This window comes from Polyodon spathula, chromosome 12 (genome assembly GCF_017654505.1).
Source record: "Polyodon spathula isolate WHYD16114869_AA chromosome 12, ASM1765450v1, whole genome shotgun sequence".
Classification (NCBI taxonomy): Eukaryota; Metazoa; Chordata; class Actinopteri; order Acipenseriformes; family Polyodontidae; genus Polyodon; species Polyodon spathula.
The window spans coordinates 5,069,549-5,091,786 of NC_054545.1; the positions used below are offsets into that span (position 1 = coordinate 5,069,549).

General features: G+C 39.5%; 1 protein-coding gene across 3 annotated transcripts in view; it reads right to left on the reverse strand.

Moving 5' to 3' along the window:
- Positions 1 to 20: 20 nt before the first annotated feature.
- The window catches only part of LOC121323906 (latent-transforming growth factor beta-binding protein 2-like), a 93,974-nt gene continuing 71,756 nt past the window's right edge, over positions 21 to 22,238 (reverse strand). For all 3 annotated transcript variants that reach the window (XM_041265233.1, XM_041265234.1, XM_041265232.1), the window contains 23 exons: positions 18,827 to 18,949; positions 18,438 to 18,563; positions 18,174 to 18,299; positions 17,479 to 17,604; positions 17,176 to 17,301; positions 16,945 to 17,070; positions 16,693 to 16,818; positions 16,438 to 16,563; positions 15,298 to 15,423; positions 14,827 to 14,949; positions 14,589 to 14,714; positions 11,950 to 12,072; positions 11,313 to 11,441; positions 8,109 to 8,234; positions 7,449 to 7,592; positions 6,135 to 6,332; positions 5,897 to 5,983; positions 4,992 to 5,120; positions 4,314 to 4,454; positions 3,368 to 3,541; positions 2,782 to 3,075; positions 2,406 to 2,555; positions 21 to 1,893 (listed from right to left, as the gene is read on the reverse strand). In XM_041265233.1, coding sequence (XP_041121167.1) covers positions 1,718 to 1,893; positions 2,406 to 2,555; positions 2,782 to 3,075; positions 3,368 to 3,541; positions 4,314 to 4,454; positions 4,992 to 5,120; positions 5,897 to 5,983; positions 6,135 to 6,332; positions 7,449 to 7,592; positions 8,109 to 8,234; positions 11,313 to 11,441; positions 11,950 to 12,072; positions 14,589 to 14,714; positions 14,827 to 14,949; positions 15,298 to 15,423; positions 16,438 to 16,563; positions 16,693 to 16,818; positions 16,945 to 17,070; positions 17,176 to 17,301; positions 17,479 to 17,604; positions 18,174 to 18,299; positions 18,438 to 18,563; positions 18,827 to 18,949 — 3,251 coding nt within the window. In that variant the 3' untranslated portion in view covers positions 21 to 1,717. The remainder of the gene's footprint in view (positions 1,894 to 2,405; positions 2,556 to 2,781; positions 3,076 to 3,367; positions 3,542 to 4,313; positions 4,455 to 4,991; positions 5,121 to 5,896; positions 5,984 to 6,134; positions 6,333 to 7,448; positions 7,593 to 8,108; positions 8,235 to 11,312; positions 11,442 to 11,949; positions 12,073 to 14,588; positions 14,715 to 14,826; positions 14,950 to 15,297; positions 15,424 to 16,437; positions 16,564 to 16,692; positions 16,819 to 16,944; positions 17,071 to 17,175; positions 17,302 to 17,478; positions 17,605 to 18,173; positions 18,300 to 18,437; positions 18,564 to 18,826; positions 18,950 to 22,238) is intronic.

The following is a 22,238-nucleotide window of genomic DNA, read 5'->3' on the forward strand; positions in this document are numbered from 1 at the left end:
AATAAACAGACAAAACAGTCTCGAAAACTGAATCTTTATTTTCTTTACTGAAAGGGACTACGGTTAGAGGTATATGAAGGAACGTATAAAGCAATATCAGATCACAGCTTCCAACAGTGGAAATAGCCCAATATCTATTCAGTCCTACTTAACATGAGTTATTGAGTAGTACACATTATATATACACAAAAATGAGTATTTGTTGCTTTCTTATCTTGTAACAAAGTCTTTAGTCTACTACTGTAATCTACTAAACACTGGAAACGATCACTCTAAATCTGCATCAGTGTCTGCGTTTGACAGACCTTTCTTGTAGCAGCTATTGCATGAGGAGTTTCTTTTACACACAATGCAGGCTTTGGGCATTAGGAAAAGAACATCTTTTACCTGTAACATAAATAGATAACTGGTACTTGCAAAGACTGGCAGAACCTTCTCAATAGACCTTTTATAGTGCAGAATACTCGGACAAGATGAGCTGTTTTAGTCCCCAAATAAAAAAAAAAAAAAAAGAAAAAGAAAAAAAGTTGAGATCCTTCAGGTCGTTAGACTGACCAGAAAAGCCAGGATATGTAGGAGGGTCTTTCTTGGAAAAATGGGTCATAATATTATTATTAATAATATTTCCATCTGCACAAACTGTATACATGAGCATTGTGTTTGTTCACCCAGTCCTTGGGTAATAGTAATAGCTGCTTGGCACTTACATGATGAATTTAGAAATAAGGTGCTGCCATTCTATAATAACCAGTACTAATGTCTGCTCCACAGGGCAGGATATATACACTTTGTATGGTACAGTGTAAGGCACATTTCATTACAGATCTGTTAAAAGCAACTTCGCACAGAAATACAAAGCGAAGGCATTGGTATTAAAAAGTATTTGGCAATACAGGTCGCTTATTTTAACTGAACAATGTTAATACACTATATGCCTATGTTAAAATATAAAAACAAAATTAAATACATAGTACATAATCTGTACACAGCATCCAGACCTTTCTCACTAGCCCCTATAGGAATGTGCATAGACGGGATCTGAGTGTTTACTAATCGTAAACGTCTTGAGCTCTTGATTTATCGTCAACACCCGCTGCTTATTTTTAGAAGAATACTGCTCCAAAATAAGAGTGCACCCGGCTATTAAAAGGTTAACAAGTGTTACAGTGTTAAGCGGATACAAGTTTTGCAAAACTTAAATAAAACATGATGTGTTAACAGATCCATTTGTACCCTTTGGATCCAAATCCAAAACAGATCAAAGCTTTATTAGAAGGTGGAGTTACATTTTTTTTTTACATCATATAATTTAGCAATATTTATTTTCTTTTTAAAAACTGCTGTAAACTCTAAAAAAATAAATTATAAAAAAAGAAGAGAAAACATCCTAACATCCTAACAAGTACTATTTTGGATATTAGTCTAAGCTTGAATGTACATTATGCCCGGGCCCATGATTAGTAGTGGTGTACAGATTGAAAATAAACCTTTTAATATGAATGTGGTTTTGCTTGGAACCATTAAAGAGTCCTGTTTTATTAAATCCCTTTAAAAGGCAACAAAGTTAGAAATCCCATGCAATACATTCACTTCAGATCTTGAGTCCACCCAAGTTCTTCTTTGCTATGTTTTTTCTCCCCCGTAATTTACAGCCAGGCCCTGTGGGTTTCCAGTGGGATTCTGTGTAAATGAGGGCTGGACTCCTCCCCTTCCTGTTTCACTGCTCCGCCTCCATGCTGTGGGCTTTAGGCTCTTCGGGAATGCAGTGATCCGGCTGCGGCGATGCCAGGAATCCTGGCAAGCACACACATTTATACGATCCCTCCGTGTTCACGCACCTGCCATTTTTGCACAGGGAGTTTTGTTCGCTAATGTCTTTACATTCATTTATATCTGCAAAAAATGGAGGAAGAAACTTAATTCAATAAGAGGCATACTCTTAAAGAACTGCCGTAACAGTAAATGCACAGGACTTCCAATGTAGCAGTCTAAAAACAAAACAAAAACAGGTATCTAGGCAGAAATACTACTGGTTAACAGTACTAGTGAGTGATGTTACATTGCATGTTTCATCAATATCCTGAGTTAATGCCATGCATCATTGCTTATATATTTTTTTATGTATATTGTATGAAACTGCCCTTCATGGTTTCCATCAATGTCTTTAATTTTCTAGTTCAACTTTCTGTTGTTAAACTGAAACTACACTAAATTGTCACTTCAAAATAGTGTGACAATGCCAGTTGACAGAAATTCGCTCATTCTCCTTTTTTCTTGACTGTGGTAATTATTCCGACAATGCTACTAGAGTTCAAACACAGTGCTGTCATCTCATCAAGGTGTTAAGACCAGATGTAGGTTAATGAAGAGATTCGGTTTTTGCTGTGATGAAAATAATGACTTACCAATGCAGAGCATTTTGTTTAAATCAAGCTCAAAGCCATCAAAGCAGTCGCAGGTGTAACCCTCCCGCACTCTCACACAGCGGCCATTCTCACAGCCATTCAAAATCCCACATTCCTCAGCCTGCAATCCTTCAAACCCATCGAACCTGTCTGCAAGAAAACAAAACAAAACGAGGATGCATTTCGAGTTTCATTTTCTCTCTGTTGGCAAGCAATCAGTTGATTTTCTATTTTTCAAAAGTAAAGCATTTATAGGTCGAATGAACATGAAAAGCGAAACAGCTCACACAGCAATTACACATAACAAGAGGTAGAGGGCGTCTGTATTCAGATCTGTCACTATGTTCTTAAAAGACGCTGATGACGGCTTGCTTACCAGCATAAGGGTTTACAAACTGAGGCTGGAAATCTTGCGGTTGATTTGTTCGAAGAGGCGGGGACCCTCTGAACTCATATTCATTGCTGGGGTTCCTAAAAGGGGTCAAAGGGACAGGGTCCTGGGGTCCATACTCTGGTCCCGGGTTGTTGTAATAAGGGCTATTTCCAAGATCCAAATAGCCTGGCCCATATAAAGGTCCATCTGGTCCATATTCGTAGCCTGGTCTGTCTCTGAGACCATCTGCCCCCAGGCCATCTGTCCTTGGAAGGTTACACAGCGCTGCATAATCCGCTGAAATTAGGCAAGAATATTAAATGTAATTAGATTCCATGTTGTTATATTAAGATGTATGCCACACAATACAATATGGGGACAACAGTGTATTTATATAGAACGTCTGCAGCAAGCCTTCGTTTAGCATTCCGTTTGAATCAGATATAGGGTGGACTTGGTACCGCAGCACTCATAACATGGAGGCGTCTTAAGTGGTCCTCGGCTTGGCAGGTAGTTGCTCAGGTACAGTATCTTATCAAAGTTATTTTTAGTTGATCATACCTGTGCGATGATTACAAGAGTGTGTTACCTGAGCTCCTCATTGGGCAAAAGGCACAGTCATTGCTCCAGGCTACACCATAGAGACAGCAGCACTCTGTGTAGGTGGTCCGTCTGCTTGTAAGGGGTCTCGAGCACATGTACTCGCTAGACACCTCCTCCCAGCAGATATCCAAGTGGATGTCTTCCTCACTATCCAGATCGTCTGAGAGAGTTAAGAGTTAGATTTCGTTATAATCCAGAACTTTAAAAACAGAACAAAAACAACAGGGTTTCTAAGGCAAAATAAATCAAGGTACTAGCCTAAACGTTTCACTCCTTGCATTATTGGTGTATCTTACTGTATGTATTGAAGTTTGATTTGATTGAATATCAATATATACAGAGCATCAAAAGAAACTTATCACTACTATAACACATTTATTTATCATTCATCCTTGACCATGACACGCTTGAGTGATTATGACTGAAGCATATGCACTTAATCACCTAATTAGTGATGCAGTTGATTGGACACGGAATATGGAGTGATTTCAGCTGTTGAATTGCAAGCTTGAATAAAAACAATAAAAAAAAAATCATAGAAAAAAAAAACAATATGCCATGTCTGTCAAGAGAGCAGCGCCTTCGTGCAATCGGCATGTTGGCTGGACTAGGGCAGCGTACTGTGGCTCGCCGTCTTGGGTGCTCACAGCCAGTAATTTCAAACCTGGCGAGACTGGTTAACCAGACACACTCTGTCAATGACAGGCCACCAACTGGGAGACCAAGAGTCACAACACCTGCACAAGATTGACAGATCAATTTGCAGCACTTTTGTGATGTCACAATAAAAAGTCACTGTACCTGCGCTAAAACAGAGATTTTCATCTAGTAAATTTCACATCTAGTGAATTTTATCCAAATATAAGTGATGCGTTTCCTTTGATGCTCAGTATAATAATAACTGGTGCCCGGAGGTTCCCGTCCTGATTTACCTGATGTGAAGTTTGCGTTGATGCAGCGTCTGCGTGTTACATCCAGGACAAGTGGAGGGCTGCAGAAACAATTAAAGGACCCGGGCGTGTTCACACACTCTCCATCCACACAGGTATCCTCCTCCTGACACTCGTTGTGATCTGATTCGAGAGGGGAACAGGGGCACTTCAGATACTGAACAGGCAACTCGCTGGTGCTGTGCAACACTTGGGAGAGAGACTTGAATACACCCTACACTAAAGAACGGCCTGTGCCCTGTATTCCTATATGTAACAAAGGCAGGCAGGCTATGGAGGTTCAGTGATCCAGTGGTTAAAGGAAAGTGCTTCATATCAGGACGTTCCTGGTTCAAATCCAGGCTCAGCCACTGACTCACTCTGTGTGACACTGAGCAAGTCACTTAACCTCCTTGTGCTCTGTCCTTCGGATGAGACGTAAAACTGAGGTCCTGACTCTAGTGCACACCCTAGTCTCTGTAAGTCGCTTTAGGTAAAAGCATCTGACTCATTAATAATAAAATAATAATAATAATAATATAGTACTCAAATGTTATATAGTAAGTGGATTTTGATTACGTGTGGGTACAATGATGAAGTAAGGAGGTGATGTGGTATGGTGCATGTAGGTTTAAATCAATCTCCACATGGAATAGTGGAAAGGGAGACGGTCTGCCTTACCAACACATTCCAGGCGGATGGTATCATAATAGTATCCCACTCGGCAGTAACAGGAGTAGCCAGGCTCGATATTTGCACAGAGACCGTTTTTACAGATTTCGGAACCAAACATTACACATTCATCCGCATCTGGAATCAGAATGAAAAGTTAGCAGAACCAAAAAAAAAACAACCTGCACTGCCCTTAAATTGAGGGATTGCTGCTATATTATTAATGCACATGGCTCTTTAGTGTGTTCATAGACTCATTATTATGTGTGCCAAGAGCTGATAAACAGTGGCTTGAGTGAACAAAAAAAAAAAAATGGGCTTGGATTTAAATTGATTAATGGCAGCAAATGTTTATTGAACATAATGAGCTGGTGTCAATTCCAATCCAATTAAAAGACCGCCCTGCATCTATCAGTGAATGCCTGTTCATTCAAATTGAGAGGCCCCATCAATATAACAAACATGACCTGCTGTTGGTGGCGTGTTCAAATCTGCAAACCCTGAGTTGTTGTAGTGTGCACAACACCTTGCATGTATGTAAGGACCTGCCAGTTTTATATTAGAAAAAGATGTGCATTCTGTGGTGTGCACTTGTGCTTAATTATAGGTGCTTATTAGGGTTTGGAAGCCTTGCTTTTATTACACTCGTAAAAAATAGGAAATTCTGTTTTTTTCCCCCTATACATCACATTATCCATGTGTATTAAAAGAACTGCTGCTGCAGCAAGTTTATGTTCTATTTTTTTTTAAATAAACTTGAAAAAGCCAACAAAATGCCAGTATGCGTATACTAATCTTAGACGTTGGTGATATTTTCAAACACATTTCAAATCAATTTTGCCGCTTGATCTTTGCACATAATAAACATGGTGTTTCATGTCCTTTTGGTGATACAGCACACAGCGATAATTTACCTTTATAGATCAGTTGCCCAAAGCCAAAGGACGTGCCTTCCATTGATAAGAATCCATTCCCTTGTGGGCAGAGCTCATTGTATTCATCTGGAAGTAAAAAAATAAAAAAATCTCACATTTTCCTTTAATGAACGTCTACTTTCCTCAAATCTTAATTCTGTAAAAAAAAAAAAAAAAAAATTTGATCTTATAAGGTATCATAATGTAAAACGAAGCAGCCCCCTCCTTGCATCCCTACCTCCCCCAGTGATTGGGCAGGGGTGGATCTCACAGTCGTCCCCCCAGCCGGAGCCCACAGTACAGCAGCACTCCTGCTTGGTGGTGTTCCGGGACAGCACGTTCTCGCAGAAATTGGCATCGTCCAGGTTGTAATAACACTCCTTCCTCTCTCCGCTAGAGGCAGCCACCACTGGTGTGTCCACTACGCTCCCATATCCTGAAAAAGTTACAATGAGTATTCCAGTTTGGTCACTGGGTAGCAGACGGTACTGAACCTGTACTGGCATTATCAGGATAGGCTTGTATGGTTTAAGTAAGGACGCAAAACAGCACTAAAAATACAGTACAGTATTTACCGTAGAAAGCCTAATGTTTTTGACATAGTAATACTTCAGATGTTATGATATACTGATATTTTACAGGTCCATCCAAGATTCTGACTCAAGATGTTGGTCAAATTATGTCTACATTTGATGCATATGTCATTCAAATTGACCACAAGGGGGCAGGGTTTCTCATTCCTGGGAGTTTTGGAAGATGTTCACCGTCTACACCAGTTGTGCAACAATCAAATAGTTGAACAGTTCTGGGAACACTTGGTGAGGGGTATAGACACATGGAAATCACTGCAATAAGACCAGGATTCTAAAAACTATTGTTCTAGGAATTGTCTTTTATATATCAAATGTGAAACTACCACAAAAAAAAAAAGAAATGAGGTAGAGAAAACTAAGAGGAAATGCTTTTTGATTTTAATAACATTATACGAGATAAGAAACAAATGTTATGCAATTCTGAAAAGCACACAATTTGAAAACATTCTGTCAATTAGCAGGAACCAGAGAAGTCAGTCATTTAAAATATGGTCAAAACTGCATTTCATTCAAATATTTACATTCATAGAAGTCAGCATAGGCATTGTCCATGTGAAACATATTGCTGTACACCAAGTACTGCCAAGACTCATATAGTGTGTGTGTGTGTGTGTGTGTGTGTGTGTGTGTGTGTGTATATATATATATATATATATATATATATATATATATATATATAAGGGAATTATATTTTTTGGCAGGACTTCTGTATACCTTGAATTCCTTTTCATGTGGGTTAGAAGTTAAGATTTGAAAAGAGATTACCTTTAATATATTAATTTGTTTGGGGACTGGGTAAGTATACCAGTAACAACGAGCTCAATCTTGTGGAATTAAAAGCAATTTTGAGAAATCAAGGACAGCTGCTGGGTGCTGTGTCAGATGAACAACCCTTTAACCAGCCGTCCTGTTATAAACCCATGAGATGATCTTGAAGGCTACAGAGTAAGAGTCCCTACCAATCAGCGCCCTGCTCCGGCATTGGCTGGTCTCTGGGTCGAATTCCTCATCATCGCCGGAGCAGATACACAGGAAGGTGCCCTCCACGTTCTCACAGAAAGCAGTCCCGCACACCGCTGTGATCACCTCACACTCATTGATGTCTGGTAACAAAAACACAGGAGGATCACCGCCAGGCCGGCCAGATCAGGGCCTGTCATCACAGCACTCAAAACACACACTCTCTCTCTCTGTCCTCTTCTGTCAGAACAATAAACTCAATCTCTGTATCGCATATCCTGGCCCTGAAAGGGTTGTCTCTTTACAACTGGAACCTTTCCATTGGGCAATACAAGAACTGGAAACCTGTGCTGTTGTTTTGTGTTTGGTTGCTGTTGAAGCAAGGTTATTCAATCATGCATCAATAACTGACAGAAACCTGTCCAGTTTTTATTTTTTTATTGCCATTTTAATGAAATGGCCATGGTAGGCTGGGAGACCTTCTTTCTTTACTGCTCGAGATGTTAACGTGACTGAGTTTGTGTTGGTCTATGTCTCAGTTTTGTCAAGTGGGGGTTTTATAAAAAGACTCAGTTGTGTGACAGGAGGAGGGATTTGTTGCACATTATAAATATCAATAAATATACAAGATATTTAGCTGCAGGAAACATCTGACTTACCAACACATCCTGGAGTCCCAGGTGGGTTTTCGAAGCCCCTGTCACAGAGGCACGTGTACGAGCCATCCGTGTTCTCACAGAAACCGTGGCTGCCACAGATGGTCTCATTAATGCACTCATCAATGTCTGAAACGAAAGAGAAAAACCTAACGGTTTACCCAACACCCAGATGGATTCAACTGGACATGTTTTTTGATGCTTAGACTTCAACAGCAAACAATAAAGCTTTAACAGCAGAACTCTGAAAAACAGAAAATAATTACAAAATGCCATAAGAATATATGGAAGGGAGTTGTTTTCCTGTTAATGATAATTCAGACTAATGAACAGTTGTTCACAAGGGCTTAGTAGTTAAAAGGTTAAGACCAGCATTAGACACCTAATTTAGGAGCAATTCTGTTACATAATAATTGTTACCAGCTGGATGAAAAAGTAGGTTTTATAGCTGAGCAGCATTCATAGACCCAGAGACGAATCTTAATGGGTTTACTGCTTACACTGGGAGAATATGGGCTGTTAAAATCAGAATCTGTGTCAGGCAGTTAATCTCATGGGGATTTAGTCAGGCTTTCCAGACAGTAATAAAAAAAACAAACAAAAAAACAAAAAAAATCTTGCACCCGGCTTAATGTTTTTAATTGGACTATTACTAAAAGGTAGGCAAAGACGTGACACAAGCATGTGCAAGTTTTCCATCAGAATGTACAGCATTGCTGTAGCTTTCACACTTACTGTAAGTTCTTGGCCTGAGGGAACAAACCTTTGCATTGTATTGCTGTGCAGATAACAGGCCAAATGGGAAATGGATCACACACAGCAGTGAGGAGAGTTTACTGAACTGCAACACAGCAGTCCTTAATTAGACTAGGCACTTCTGGAAGGTCTTTTAGAAATATCTAGGTTTATGGCAGGCAGAGCTGACAACATTTTCAAACAAAACTGCATTTATTCATGAAGCCAAACACCAGCTCTTCAAGTAATTGTATGCATAAAACTGTATCTCTGAACTCGAGCCAGATTCAGCTGTTTTATCTTCGACAGCATATGCATATTACAGCAGATTTCACATTTTGGACATATACTGAAACACTTTCATCCATAACTTTCAACGCTGAATCATAAGATACACAACCGTGCTAATGAAACCGTAACCCTATTTGGTAATTGTTTCAAGGCGAAGTCTGTATCAGTGTCCAAGACCTCTCATCAACTTTTTCTAAACAAACACAGCCCTTGTCGTGTGCACTTGTACAATATGCACTTTCCCTCAAGTTAAGTGAAATCGTTGGGCATGCGCATTGTGATGATATGTAAAAGAGTATAGAGAAGAAGACCACACAAACTAAGTGATGCATCTCTGCAGGATGAACCGCAATGCTGAGATCCAAGAATGGTGGGAAAGAAACCCTTTGAATTTGTATGCACTGTATTCATCTTACCAGAACTATCTAGCAGGGTGGGAAACTAAACCTGCAAATAGAGTGGAATGCAGGGTCCATATTTACAGTATAATATAATAAACCCTGGCAGAAGTTTAACAGATGGTGTTAACTATAAAGTGGTATGGTTCAGGGTTAGGGTTAACCCTATCCCTAAACTCTAACCCAAACTTCAGGAAAGAACTACTCTTCTAGATTGCTCACCGGGTATAGCTTGTGTCAAAATCCACATCTCACTGGAACCAAATGTGCAAGGAAGCAGAATGACTTGCTTCAGGTCATACAGTGAGAGGATTCAAGAACAGCTGTCCTGTAGCTACTGGACTTTTAAAGAGGGCATAAAATGATACCCCACTGTCCAAACCAAAAACACAAAAAAAACCCACTACAGTATTGAAGATTGGCTCTGGCTCCCTAACAATGCAAACCATGGCCATGTGATTTTGGATCAAGTTGAATTGCATGATCAAATCAACCAACTTAAATTAGAAACGCCTGAAGTGGTATTTTAAATGAGTCAACAAGTCTGTCCCCATTGCTATTCTCTGCTAGTAGTTAGATCCCTGTTTCCATGCTTTAGTTTATTTACTGTTTTGTAAAGTCATACTTCACATCAGTTAATCATTCCATAATTCCTGCATGGACATTTTGAAGCCCTGTACACACCCTGTTTATTTTTAAAGAGGCACGTTATTTCAAGAGAAAGCAGCTGAAAAAAGCGTCGGGCTGCTTTTCTAAAACAATTTGCTCTAGGAAGCAGACCCAGATTATCTATATGTTGCATTTTTCTATAACACCAACATAGGTTAAGAGTTTAAACAGACAGGTGAACCACAAGTTACAAGTCTTTCCCCTGCAGGGCACAGTCAGTAAAATTCATCCCGGGACACGTTTAAGGGCTGTCTCAATCCGTCCGGAGAAAAACATACATAACATTGTAAATATGAAGACATCGTTCTTAGCACAGCAACGGCAAAGCAATTATGTGTGTTTACTAAATGCTAAAATGCTATCCACCAAGTTGTTTTTTTGTGTGAGTGTGTGTGTGCCAATATTCACACCTGTTTTTGTTATCAGGAGGCAAGCATTGTCATTCTTGGATAAAGACAAAATCGGTGTTCTCTTTCATTACACCTTGACAGCATGTCTCGGCTTTGCTGCTGTCAGTAATACTTTGTTCCACTGGTTAAAGGCTGGCATCCTATTAACTCAAGCATTCAAGTCTTTTTGATGGCGAGGGTTTATTTATTTACATTTTATACTTATGGTCTGTCCAGAATAATATCTGTTTTTGTTTTTTTTTTTTTGGCACTACTTGATGATTGAATGTTGCAATTATATTATCTATCTAAAATATAAACTCAAATCTGAACCAACATGCACATGCACAGATCAAACAGTACCACGTTAAGAGATGGAAGCACTGGCACTGGACCCAACCAGTGGTCAGGCATAAATCCAAGGTGGGTCTTGAAAAATCCACTAAATGTGTTTACTTGTACACTACTGTATGCTTCTTTTACCAGGTTCAGGGAATGAACCTAGAGCACCAAGGTTACCCTTGTCTCAGAAAACTACGTCTCTCGGGGATGGATGCTGTATAGATTCCCTTTTATCTGAACCCCAGGTTTGAACTCTGTAGTTTAATGTCTTTTGATGTGGGTATAATTTGCCATTTGTTGATATTTTACTTTTTAAAAACCCAGAACTGATTGCAAAATGAGACAGCTGAATGCAGAAAGACAAAGCTAATCCCAACACTCACCACACTCTCCATCTGGTCCAGTGTTGAACCCAGGCTGGCAGCCCTTGAAGCAGCGGTATGAGCCCAGTGTGTTCTCACAGTGCCAGCTGCCACAGACACTGCTTCCATACTCTTTACACTCGTCCTTATCTGAGGAGAGCAATTAACAACACTTGAAGGAAAGTATTTTTAAAGCAAATGAATAACTTCTAAAAAGAAACAAGGATGGAAGGACAGGGTCATTGATGTTGTCTTTTGGATTCAAGTATTTTTGCTGGCTTTCCCTGCCGAATAGTAAAGAGAAACACTTAGACCTATTTTTTTTTTATCTCTTCCAGAAGCTTATTACATTCTTATCACATCTGTACAGCTTCAAATTGCTTCCTCCATGTCACATTATCAAGCTATAAGAAACTCTGCTATAAGCTAATAATTCTAAATTTAGATTTTGTACAGAACTATTAGCACTTAGATATCCTTCTTGTTGTAGCTTGATCCCGTGGCACACAATTGTAACAGACTGACACACTCATGCAAAGCACATTGGTCATTCTTCTTTTTATCAAAAAAGGTTACAGGATTTAAATGTAAAGGTTTTATAAATGACCTGATTGCTTTTTTTCATTTATTTTGAAGAAAAACAATTGCTTGTTCCTACCTTCGCAGTCTCTGGTTTCCTGCGAATATTCAAATCCGGCTTCACAGAGGCACTGATAGGACCCATCAGAGTTCAAACACTGCCCTCTGGAACACACGCTCCCCTCTCTGCACTCATCAACATCTGGAAAGACAGTGCAAGGAAAACTTCCATTATTCATGAGGCCATATCGTCACTGAAGTACTTCAACATAATTGAAGCTTGTCTTTCAGAATCCATTCTGGGGTCATCTACAAAGACAGTAAGAACCTTCCCAGGAAAGCACTTCATGCTCAAGACTTGTTTAACAGTTGTCTGAACTTCAAAAGAACGGCGTTCTGACCATTGATGGGATTTCCAACAGGAATCAGCTGCAGAGAACTTTGACTTCCACCATCCATAACTGTTCTGACACTCAATAGTGATCCATTCAATGACTACAAGTCTTTCTCAGTGTCTTCATGGAAATTCATTTATATTCATATATATATTTCACTGGGTGATGGGGACCCTGTGGGTGGAGTGATATAAGCATGTTAATCTAAACTCATTTCAACACTGAGGGAATTGAGAAAGACTTGAATTTGAGTTTCTTTTAGTATTTCGTAACTTCAGCTATTTTATTTCTGGCCTAAACTGGAAGGTAGAAAGAACTGTCAGCTTTTTAAATATTAAGGCTTGTCAATCTGTTTCTATTTATTATTATTATTATTATTATTATTATTATTATTATTATTATTATTAGCTCAGAGTATCTTTGTTTTTCTTTCCTTATTATCCAATAACTGCAAACTTAATTAGGAAATAGGAAATTGTTGTAATTCTAATCTATCTATCCAGGGTGTAACTTGGAAACCAGAAAGAAAAAACAACAGCAAACAACGTACTGTTGAATAAATTAGGCACAGATCCCATGTGTAGATAAGTTATTCTGAAAAACACTGTGCAAACAAAACTGGAATGAATTTCTGATATTAATCAGGTAAAGCAGCGGTCAGCGAGGCACGCTCATGAGACATGACCTGTACTTGAGAGTGGTGCAAACAGTAAATAGACGATGATAGAAGAAGTAAATAGAAGAATGGCAAGTAGAATAAAGAAAGAGACAGGACTGACTCAACAGCAACAGTGGAATGTGGAGAAAGGCCTCGCTACATTTCAGAACTGCACAGTTATGCATCAACCCTGTCATTAAGGTGCCATCTGCTTTGTTTTTACTATCAGCAACCAAGGCCAGTGAAAATAAAGCTCACTTGTAGGATCATGCCATGCCCCAGAACTGCACTGACTCCACCAACACCTGTTTAACTTGCCTCCTCATTTCATTAAATCCCACAATACAAGCAAGTCTGTGCCTCGCTTTCTGGCAGTCGACCGCAAGCAAAGCCCTTTTCATTTTTGTTATTGTGTCCACACCATACCGGTGAATGTTGCATGCGAAGCAGAAGGAATGAAAATATACCAATCTGTTGATTTATAGGATAATTAAAATCTAATATTTCCAGTGGCAAGGAGCCAAAATTTGGTACATACAGTTATGTGAAGTCCTAGATGTTACCTCATACTTTAGGCACCAATCCCCTGGGGAGAACAAAATAATCAGTGTTTAAAATGTAGCCAAGCAGTGCCCTCCAGGGGTAACTTAGCACCTGGAACAGGACACGGTGTAGAAAAACTTGTAAATGCATACCTGCTGTATGTAAAGGTCTGTAAATATTAACTGTTAGTCTGCTTCTTCATGTCACAGTTACAGTACTCCACTGGTATTCACTTGTTAACCAGTTATTAGGGGATGACAACTGAAAGCTGGCTTTTCATTGTTGGTAGGTCGTAAGCAAGTCCCCTCTAACAGGCAATAAAAATTTTATGGGAGAATCTCCATCTAAAAACATGTTGCTTACAGAAACGGTGCAGTGGCCGACCTAGTATTGGATCTTCAGGAGAGATGTAACATCGCCTTGTTCCAGCAACTGGTTGTTTTTTTTTAAAAACTCAATTTCCTCAATGTGCAAAGTCCACTAAACAAAGTCATTACAGTCTTGATTTAGCGGATTGCTTGGAAATGTCACTTTCAACAGCCATTCCCTTAATGATTACCGCGTGTTGCATTGTCCAACCAGCACAGGCTATGCTGCCAAAAGCCACATAGTTATTTCTAGAACATGGTTTCAAGCACGTTATTGTGCCTTTATTGTTTATCCATTGAAAATTCTCTAGCTGGCCTTTCTCTTCCACAAGCTCCATGATGACCAGTCATTGCCAACGCTATTGATCTGCCCCAAGCCATGGCTTTCTCATGCAGAAAGAATAACATAAGCATGAACTTCACTTCCCCATCTTACCATGGCAACGCAGTGGCTGTTTGGAAGAAACACCCTGCATATGCACTGCATGTACAGTGCAAACATGCTTGAATAAATACATCTAGATATGGTACTATTTTAGAAGTAGCAGTTCCCTCTCTACCATACACCGGCCATCAGTACTGCCAGCACCTAAAATTCTCCAGTTTCTGTATATGTGCGCTACAGAGCAGGTACAAGAACCTTAGGGTTAGGATTAGGGGTTTAGGTTAGGGTTAGGGTTAATCTAAATTAAAAAGCCAGACTGCAGACATTTAAAGTCCTCAAAGCTCTTCCATCCGATCCCTGGAGACTCACCTTGACAGCCAACTCCATGAGCTGTGGTGGCGTACCCTGAAGAGCAGACACAGAAATAGGAGCCCTCGCTATTCATACACTCGCCATTGGAGCCACAGATATCCAAAGTCAGGCACTCGTTTACATCTAGAATCAAAGAGGTGGATGTTGTGCATGAACCAAAACCAGTGCACAGATTTACCAGTAACCAGCAACAATGCTGTCTGTTTGTACAGTTTGGTCTCATCACACTGCTTACCAATGCAAACGGTTCCTCCGATGAGCTTGAAGCCTTGGCGACAAGCGCAGATGAAGGATCCGGGAGTGTTTGTGCATTCTCCACCCAAACAGCTGCGGCTGATATCCTCGCATTCATTTATATCTAAAAGAGAGCAGAAAAGACTTCAAATGCAGGGCCACCAAACACCAAGCACTAGCTTGAGCAATCATCTGAACCGACAGACTACTGAAACACCAACTACCCAGGACAAGGAACATGTGTTTAGAGTTACTTGTTGATTGAATGCATCGTAACACACGCTTTCTTAATTATTTGGCAGGGTAGTGTGCAGGCTGTTTATACAGTATGCACTTTGCAATAGAGACAGAATATGCACTGGATAAAAAAAAAAAAAGTGTAAAGCTTACAGATTTACAACACATACAATCGCCGCTGACGCTTCCAAACGTGAACTCCGTGGAAGATGGAGTCAGTACAGAAGCACATTACCTTCACACTTGCTTCTGTCATCAGACACTGTGTAGCCACTATCACAGGCCATGCAGGAGAAGGACCCCACAGTGTTTACGCAGACTCTGCTGGGACAGATCTCTGGAGATGAGCACTCGTTAACATCTGTGTATAGAAAACACACATATTGGCTACAGCTGAAGCTGTGGGAGATGGTGGATGACAAAATGAAAATTCAAATTTGCATTCCTGGAATGTAAGCCACTGCAATGGCATTTTGTTTTATTGTTTTTGTGAATGTCCCTTGTGTGGAAAATAAACTGGGGCTCCAAGTCACCAGCTGGGTTTGGGAGACCATAATAATATGTCGCAAAAATTGCGTTTTAAATATGGGGATTTGTAGAAATCATCCCGTACTTCTGAACCTGGGTAATGCTTAGACAGCCTCTGTCTGTGTGTGCATACTGATTCATGTCCTTCCAAGAAAAGTCAAATGAATTAACTCTGGCTCACCATTACCACTCAATGGTGCAGTGGCTGGTACTTCTAACAACTGGTTTTGGAGGATTAGACTGACTCAACCCAAGATTTAAAAAAAAAGTATTCTAAGGCAGCTTGGTGGCAAACAGGATAATTGTTCTTTAGTAAAAATAAATAAATAAATAAATAAATAAAAATAAATTACAAAACAAAACTAAACAGGGATGTCATTCATTCCATTTTTATGACCCCCTTTGCTGGCTTACAAAGACAAACTATAATAGTGCTAGAAATCGTACAGCTGCTAGGAATATGATGGATAATTCCAATGTTTAGCTGGTGGATCATGAAAGGGCAATTACTTTACAGAAGTGATTTTTTAAAACTTGTTTTCTGCATAGTTTCCATCAGTTTTACTCGATGGCAAGTTCCAGTTGTCTTTGTGGATATGTCACTAATACTGCCTGGAAGCAATCAATTTGCTTCCTCACTTCTGCACTAGCCTGTGCACTTCGTGGGGCAAATCCAACTTCAACACCAAGAGAGGGAGTCTATCTGAACATGGTCACAGAACCAGAACATATGAAACTGAACAGAACATGGACGCACACAGAGGATAGAAAGAACAGTGCAAGGGGAGGTGGTAATGTCAAATTCATTGGGATTGCATTGGTTCATTTGTGGGATTAAAGAGATTACCTTCACAGCTGAAGCCATCAGCAGTGATCTTGTACCCAGTCCCACAGGTTGTGCAGGAGTACGAACCTTCATTGTTCACACAGTGCCCATTGTGACACACTTCTGGCAAAGCACACTCATCGATATCTGAAAAAAACAAAAACAGTAGGAACATTGAAACCTCACTGATAATCAGGGACCAGGTTATATGTATTAATCCTCAGACCCATTTGTAATTGATTTAACGTAACTATAACTCTGTGGGTTTGCTCTTACCTTCACATGAACGCCCATTTGCAGATACCCTGAAACCAGGTCTACAGTTTGTGCAAGAAAAGGATCCTTCATTATTCCTGCAAAGCCCATTGGGACAAACATCTGGCAATGCACACTCATCAATGTCTAGAAAAAAACAAAAAAAGACACAAAATAAAAACATATTAGGTGAAACGTTGAAAATACTAAAATGACACATCTAAGGTCTGACTGAGTTCAATAGACGATGCTTATTGCACACTGTTAGCTGACCTTCACAGCTACTCCTGTCTGCAGCTGTCCTGTACCCAGTCCCACAGATCGTACAGGAGTACGACCCCTCATTATTCCGACAGACCCCATTAGGGCACACGTCAGGCAAAGCACACTCATCGATATCTAAAAATATTGGGGCAAATAAAAAAATAATACATCAGTCATGCATTTTGCATGATATGCGATTGCAATTGTTCTTAGGAGACTGATCTGGGTTCAGTAGGTTACCTTCACATCTACGTCCATCTACAGCTATCCTGTACCCAGCTCTGCAGTTAGTGCAGGAGAAAGAACCTTCAGTGTTGATGCAGATTCCAGAGGGGCACACATCAGGGGATAAGCATTCATTGATATCTATAGCACGCAAAATAGTAAAGAAATGCAATAATAATAATAATAATAATAATAATAATAATAATAATAATGATAGATTGAAAAGAAGCTCCAAACACACCAGTTCAAAATTGGGTTTAATAGTGAAATTGGTAAATTAATGAGACTTTAATATAAGGTTAAACACAGGGAGTGTACCTTCGCAGTTTTGCCTGTCTGCAGATACCCTGTACCCGGAAGGACAAGCAGTGCAGGAGTAGGAACCTTCCATGTTGGCACACAATCCACTGGGGCACATGCTGGGTGACGCACACTCATTGATGTCTGAAACATGGCACAGAAAAACAATGTGACCTGTGGCAGGGACCTTCTTTGACACAGAGGAGTTTACTCAATACATGCAACAAAAAAGAAAACAACACAGGGTTAAAATCTAAGTTCATGTGCATGTTTGCTTTCTTATCAAACACGCAAATCATTTTACTGGAATTTTTAGCATTTTTCTTCAGTCTAGTGGAATGTCTAACTAATCCCCCTTGAGCAGTATTCTGTGCAACAAATTGCAAGACCGTGCTACCCCATGGTGTAGCAAGGCTGTTAAACCAGCACAGTGGGGGAACCAAACAATCTGAGCCCTGGTACCTGGTGACTTGAAAACCTGACACATGTATTTACACTAGGATAACCTACCCATATGGTATAATGTGACAGCGTTCTTGCTTTCAAAAGGGCCCCAAGACAGAGTGAACCTCTATACCCTGGTAAGTGGGCTCTATTCATTTGATCGAAGCAATGGGAATTCTAAATAGTGCTACTTGGTGACCTTTTGACAATAATGCTGATGTACATAGTCCTGGACTAGGATCTAGCAGAAAATATAGAAGGTGACCTACCTTCACATCTCTGCTTGTCCTCAGAAAGTCTGTACCCATTCCTGCACTTGGAGCAGGTGAAAGAGCCCTCAGTATTTGTGCAGACTCCATTTGGACACACATTCGTTGAGCCACACTCATTTATATCTGGGTAATGCCAAAAAAAGACAGCCTAAATATACACAAACCCTCCTTACTTCTAATATACTGCTTACACTGTTCTCCATCTTGGCTACTTTTTTATTACACTTGCAGTGATATATCACAATATTGGTGAAAAGTTACCTTCACATCTCTCCCCATCTGAAGATATCCTGTAACCAGGTCTACAGTTAGAACATGTGTAGGAACCTTCAGTGTTGGTACACAGTCCATTGGGGCATACATTGTGTGTGGCACACTCATTGATATCTAAAGCACAAGAGAAAATAAATAAAAAGCTGGTAAAGTGTGTGTTACATATTATAACTGCTACCACAGCAATGCATTAAATGCAATGCACAATAGACATTCGGTTCAGTTCCAAGAATGATTTTGAATGTTATCTGATCATGTAGTGTAGGTGAGTTTCATTCAACCTGCCCATGAAATGGTGTGTTGTGTTGCATAAACCCCTTAACAAAAATAGAAGAAAACATATGTAAGCAGGAGTAAGGGGCTTTTAAAAAGACTACCTTTGCAGCTCTTGCCATCCGAAGATGTTTCATATCCCTGGCTGCAGCTACACCTATAGGAGCCCTCCAGATTGATACACCTTCCATTCGTACAGACTCCAGGGACACGGCATTCGTTTTCATCTGGGAGAGGAATAAAGCACAGACGGAACCATGAAAACCATCAGACAAAACTCAATTCCTAACTTTAAACATTCAGCTCTAAATGCTGAGTTAAGGCAAGATATGTAGATGTCAGATGAACCATTTGTCTTCAAGAAAAATAGCCCAGAGTATAATACCTGATGGCCCCATAAAACCCCATTAAATCAGTACAGATGAAGGCACGAGACGAACATTTTCTCTAGTTGACTTAGTTTCTTTAAAAGCCTCAAAAACTGTGGCAACTTAGAAAGACACCTGTTGTTAAGCAGATTTTTGAATCTACAAAGTTCCAATCAATCCCAACTATGATCAGAACAAGACTGATGCATTGTTGAAACCATCAGCTTCTACCGTAAACTCTCTTTTCTTTCTATATCTAGGCAAGGGAGCAAGTCTACTGATATATGCAGGTGGTGGAATGTGGCATTGTTATTGCCAGCACACTGACTGCGTAACAAGCCATCTGCAACAGCATATAAAAAAGATAAAAGGGGTATAATTATATTTTACGAGATTAAGCATTCACCAGACAGGTAGTAATGATTTAAAATTAAGAATAATGATTTTGTACTAAAATTACATCACTGTGACATGGGCAACCATTCAGGATATTTTCCTGAACCATCTGCAGAAACACAAATGCGATCCAGTGCCCTAGGGGTTAGTCAACTACATTGGAAAATGAGACAGGCACAAAGAGCATTGTTGTGTACCCTGTGCAGAGCTCAGTGCCAGGGCTCTGTCAGCAGACCGTCAGAGCTTTGCGTTTTATCTGTCTGCCTCTTTGAACCTAATCCATGATAAGCTAGAGTTTTTTGCTCTTAACATACAGATTAGTTACTTTCAACTGGCAATGAATGGGATATTGCTTTCCAGAAACAATGTACTTTATTAAGATAGGCATCCACTATTCAACATATGCCTCATCTCTGCTCATGCTTTTTTATTGCTTAATGTTGAAAGGCTGTGTGCAATTAGTAGAAGCACAGTGTTTTATGGAAACCACTTGCCATCAGTTTCTATGATTCATTTCTAGGGGGGGAAATGTTGTCTTACTGCAGTGGTTTCAAGTTAAAATTATATGCTTAATCGTTTGGGTTGTTTATTTGTTTATTGGGTTTTGTTTTGTTTCATTGCAACCCTTGTCAGATGTTGAGTAAGTGTTTGTACAAGGTGAGCTTTCTTCTCTTCTTAATGAACCAGCTTAAAAGGAAGTTATTTGAACAGTTAATTTAGATTCCTTCGAATTGGAAAGTTCTGGGTTTGAAAAAGAGTAACAGAGAGTGCTTCTGCAGACCTGAGTTTCCCACACTCATCCTCTGGTGATCGTACAGTTTATACGTTAATATAAAAACAGTCTCCTTTTTCTATGGTTTTACTGCATTATTCTTTCTTGTAACATTTTCTTGTTTGTTTCCTTTTAGAAATGGTGCATGTTTCTAGATTATGAATACATCCCAAAGGCTCTCTTGATTCGAGTAACTAGAATGCATGGTCTCTGCACATTTCTGGATTTGCAGCAGTATTACTGGGATTACAATTAATGATTAAAGGATCAAAGCCCACCTTTTATAAAAGGTAATATTGTTTTTTTCTCTTTCTGTTTATTTTTTTCTTCTTATGACTGGCTAAGAGAAAAGCCAGCTCGTTAGTTATGTCTATTCATGTTTGGGGCTATTTCATAGACTATTACTATTAGTTACTGCATAACGCAAGAACGAGGAATAAACATCATGATTAATGGAAAAACACAGAGCTGCGATGAAAGAGACTGCACACCTAGATCACAATGAAGAAAGAAAAGAACAACACTTTAAATGTCAAAACATCAGTTATTCACGTACCTAAACGATAAAACTTCATACAGTTTCATTGAAAAAAAGGCTTTTTTCCCCCAGAAACCATGTTCGTCAAATCAGATGGCTTCTATGGTGCAATTAACTTGACCACTCCCAGTCTCAGATTGGGATTTGTTATTCTTGAGTGGTGCTGCTGCACAACTGGCTACACATCAATAACATTTTTCCCTTTTTCAGTCCATGACTGAACTGATAAGCATGTTCCTGTGAGAGGCGCCGTACAGCATCTGCTTACAGCTCACCATTAAAAAGAAAAGGTACACAGCTGATGGCTATGGTGGACGGAAAAGCCGTTGCTTCTCCTTCTTTGGTTTGCATGTGTGCTTTTCTCAAACTCTGGGGTATTATTGTTGAAGAGAAATACAAATCGCAGCCCTTACAAAGACTGCGAAGCAAGGTTTCAAGACATCCAACAATAATAAAGCGCTTGTTAAAACCAGGCCGTTAAGGCCAAATGAAAATATTTTGACTCCCCCAAACTCTAAGTACTGCAAAAAATATTTACAGTAATAAAAGATAAAAAGGTTAGAAATAACAACATAACTTATTTAAACAATCTGAGTTTCATATGGAGGTGGCGATGGGTGTGGAGCTGGCAGGAACTATAAAAAACATTTTAGCTATGGATTTATTTTTAATAATGGAAGGGCTTAGAAATAATAATTATAAAAAGCAACACGATTTTGATGCGATTCCAACCAGCGTCCATCTCAAGAGTTAGTAATGTAACAGATTCCAGGATTATACCGTTTTAGGGTTGCTGGATGATAGGCCAATGCTATCTGAAACGTCTACAGGAGACCGGAGTATATATTAGACACACAAACAGGCAGACGGAAGGTCAGCACGTAAAGGTGCCCATCTTTTGAATGAGGATCCTTGTTAAAAACATTCTTCTGCTGTTGCTGAGAAGAACTTATCACATTGCCAAGCTTAAAAAACCCACACTAACTTTCAGCAGTAAACTGTAGCCCCTAGAGCGTTTTTCTTTTTGTCTACTGCATTTCCTAAAACAAGCATTTTTATTGTCAATCATGGTCTTTTTGCCTAATGAGAGAATCAGATTCCGTCATTTTTTCTCTAATTTGATATGTTTCATCTTTGTGTTTTTCTGTTTGATCACAAGCCAACATCTTAAAGCAAAAAATAGCCAACAGTGTAACACAAGTATCCCTGAACAGATTATACTTGAATACCAGTGCATGAAAATTCTTGCATTAAGGGATACATTTTCTAAGTGTTGTCATGGTGATTACTGTGTTTCATTTCGTTTGTAGCATGCTTTTGGAGGATTCTGTACACATTAGTTTTTTTTTTTAATAGTCAGTAAAATGTCTATTTCTACTACTTCTATTTCTACTATTAGTGTAACCCTCATAAAAATTTCTGCAAATGCACCAGATGTTGCT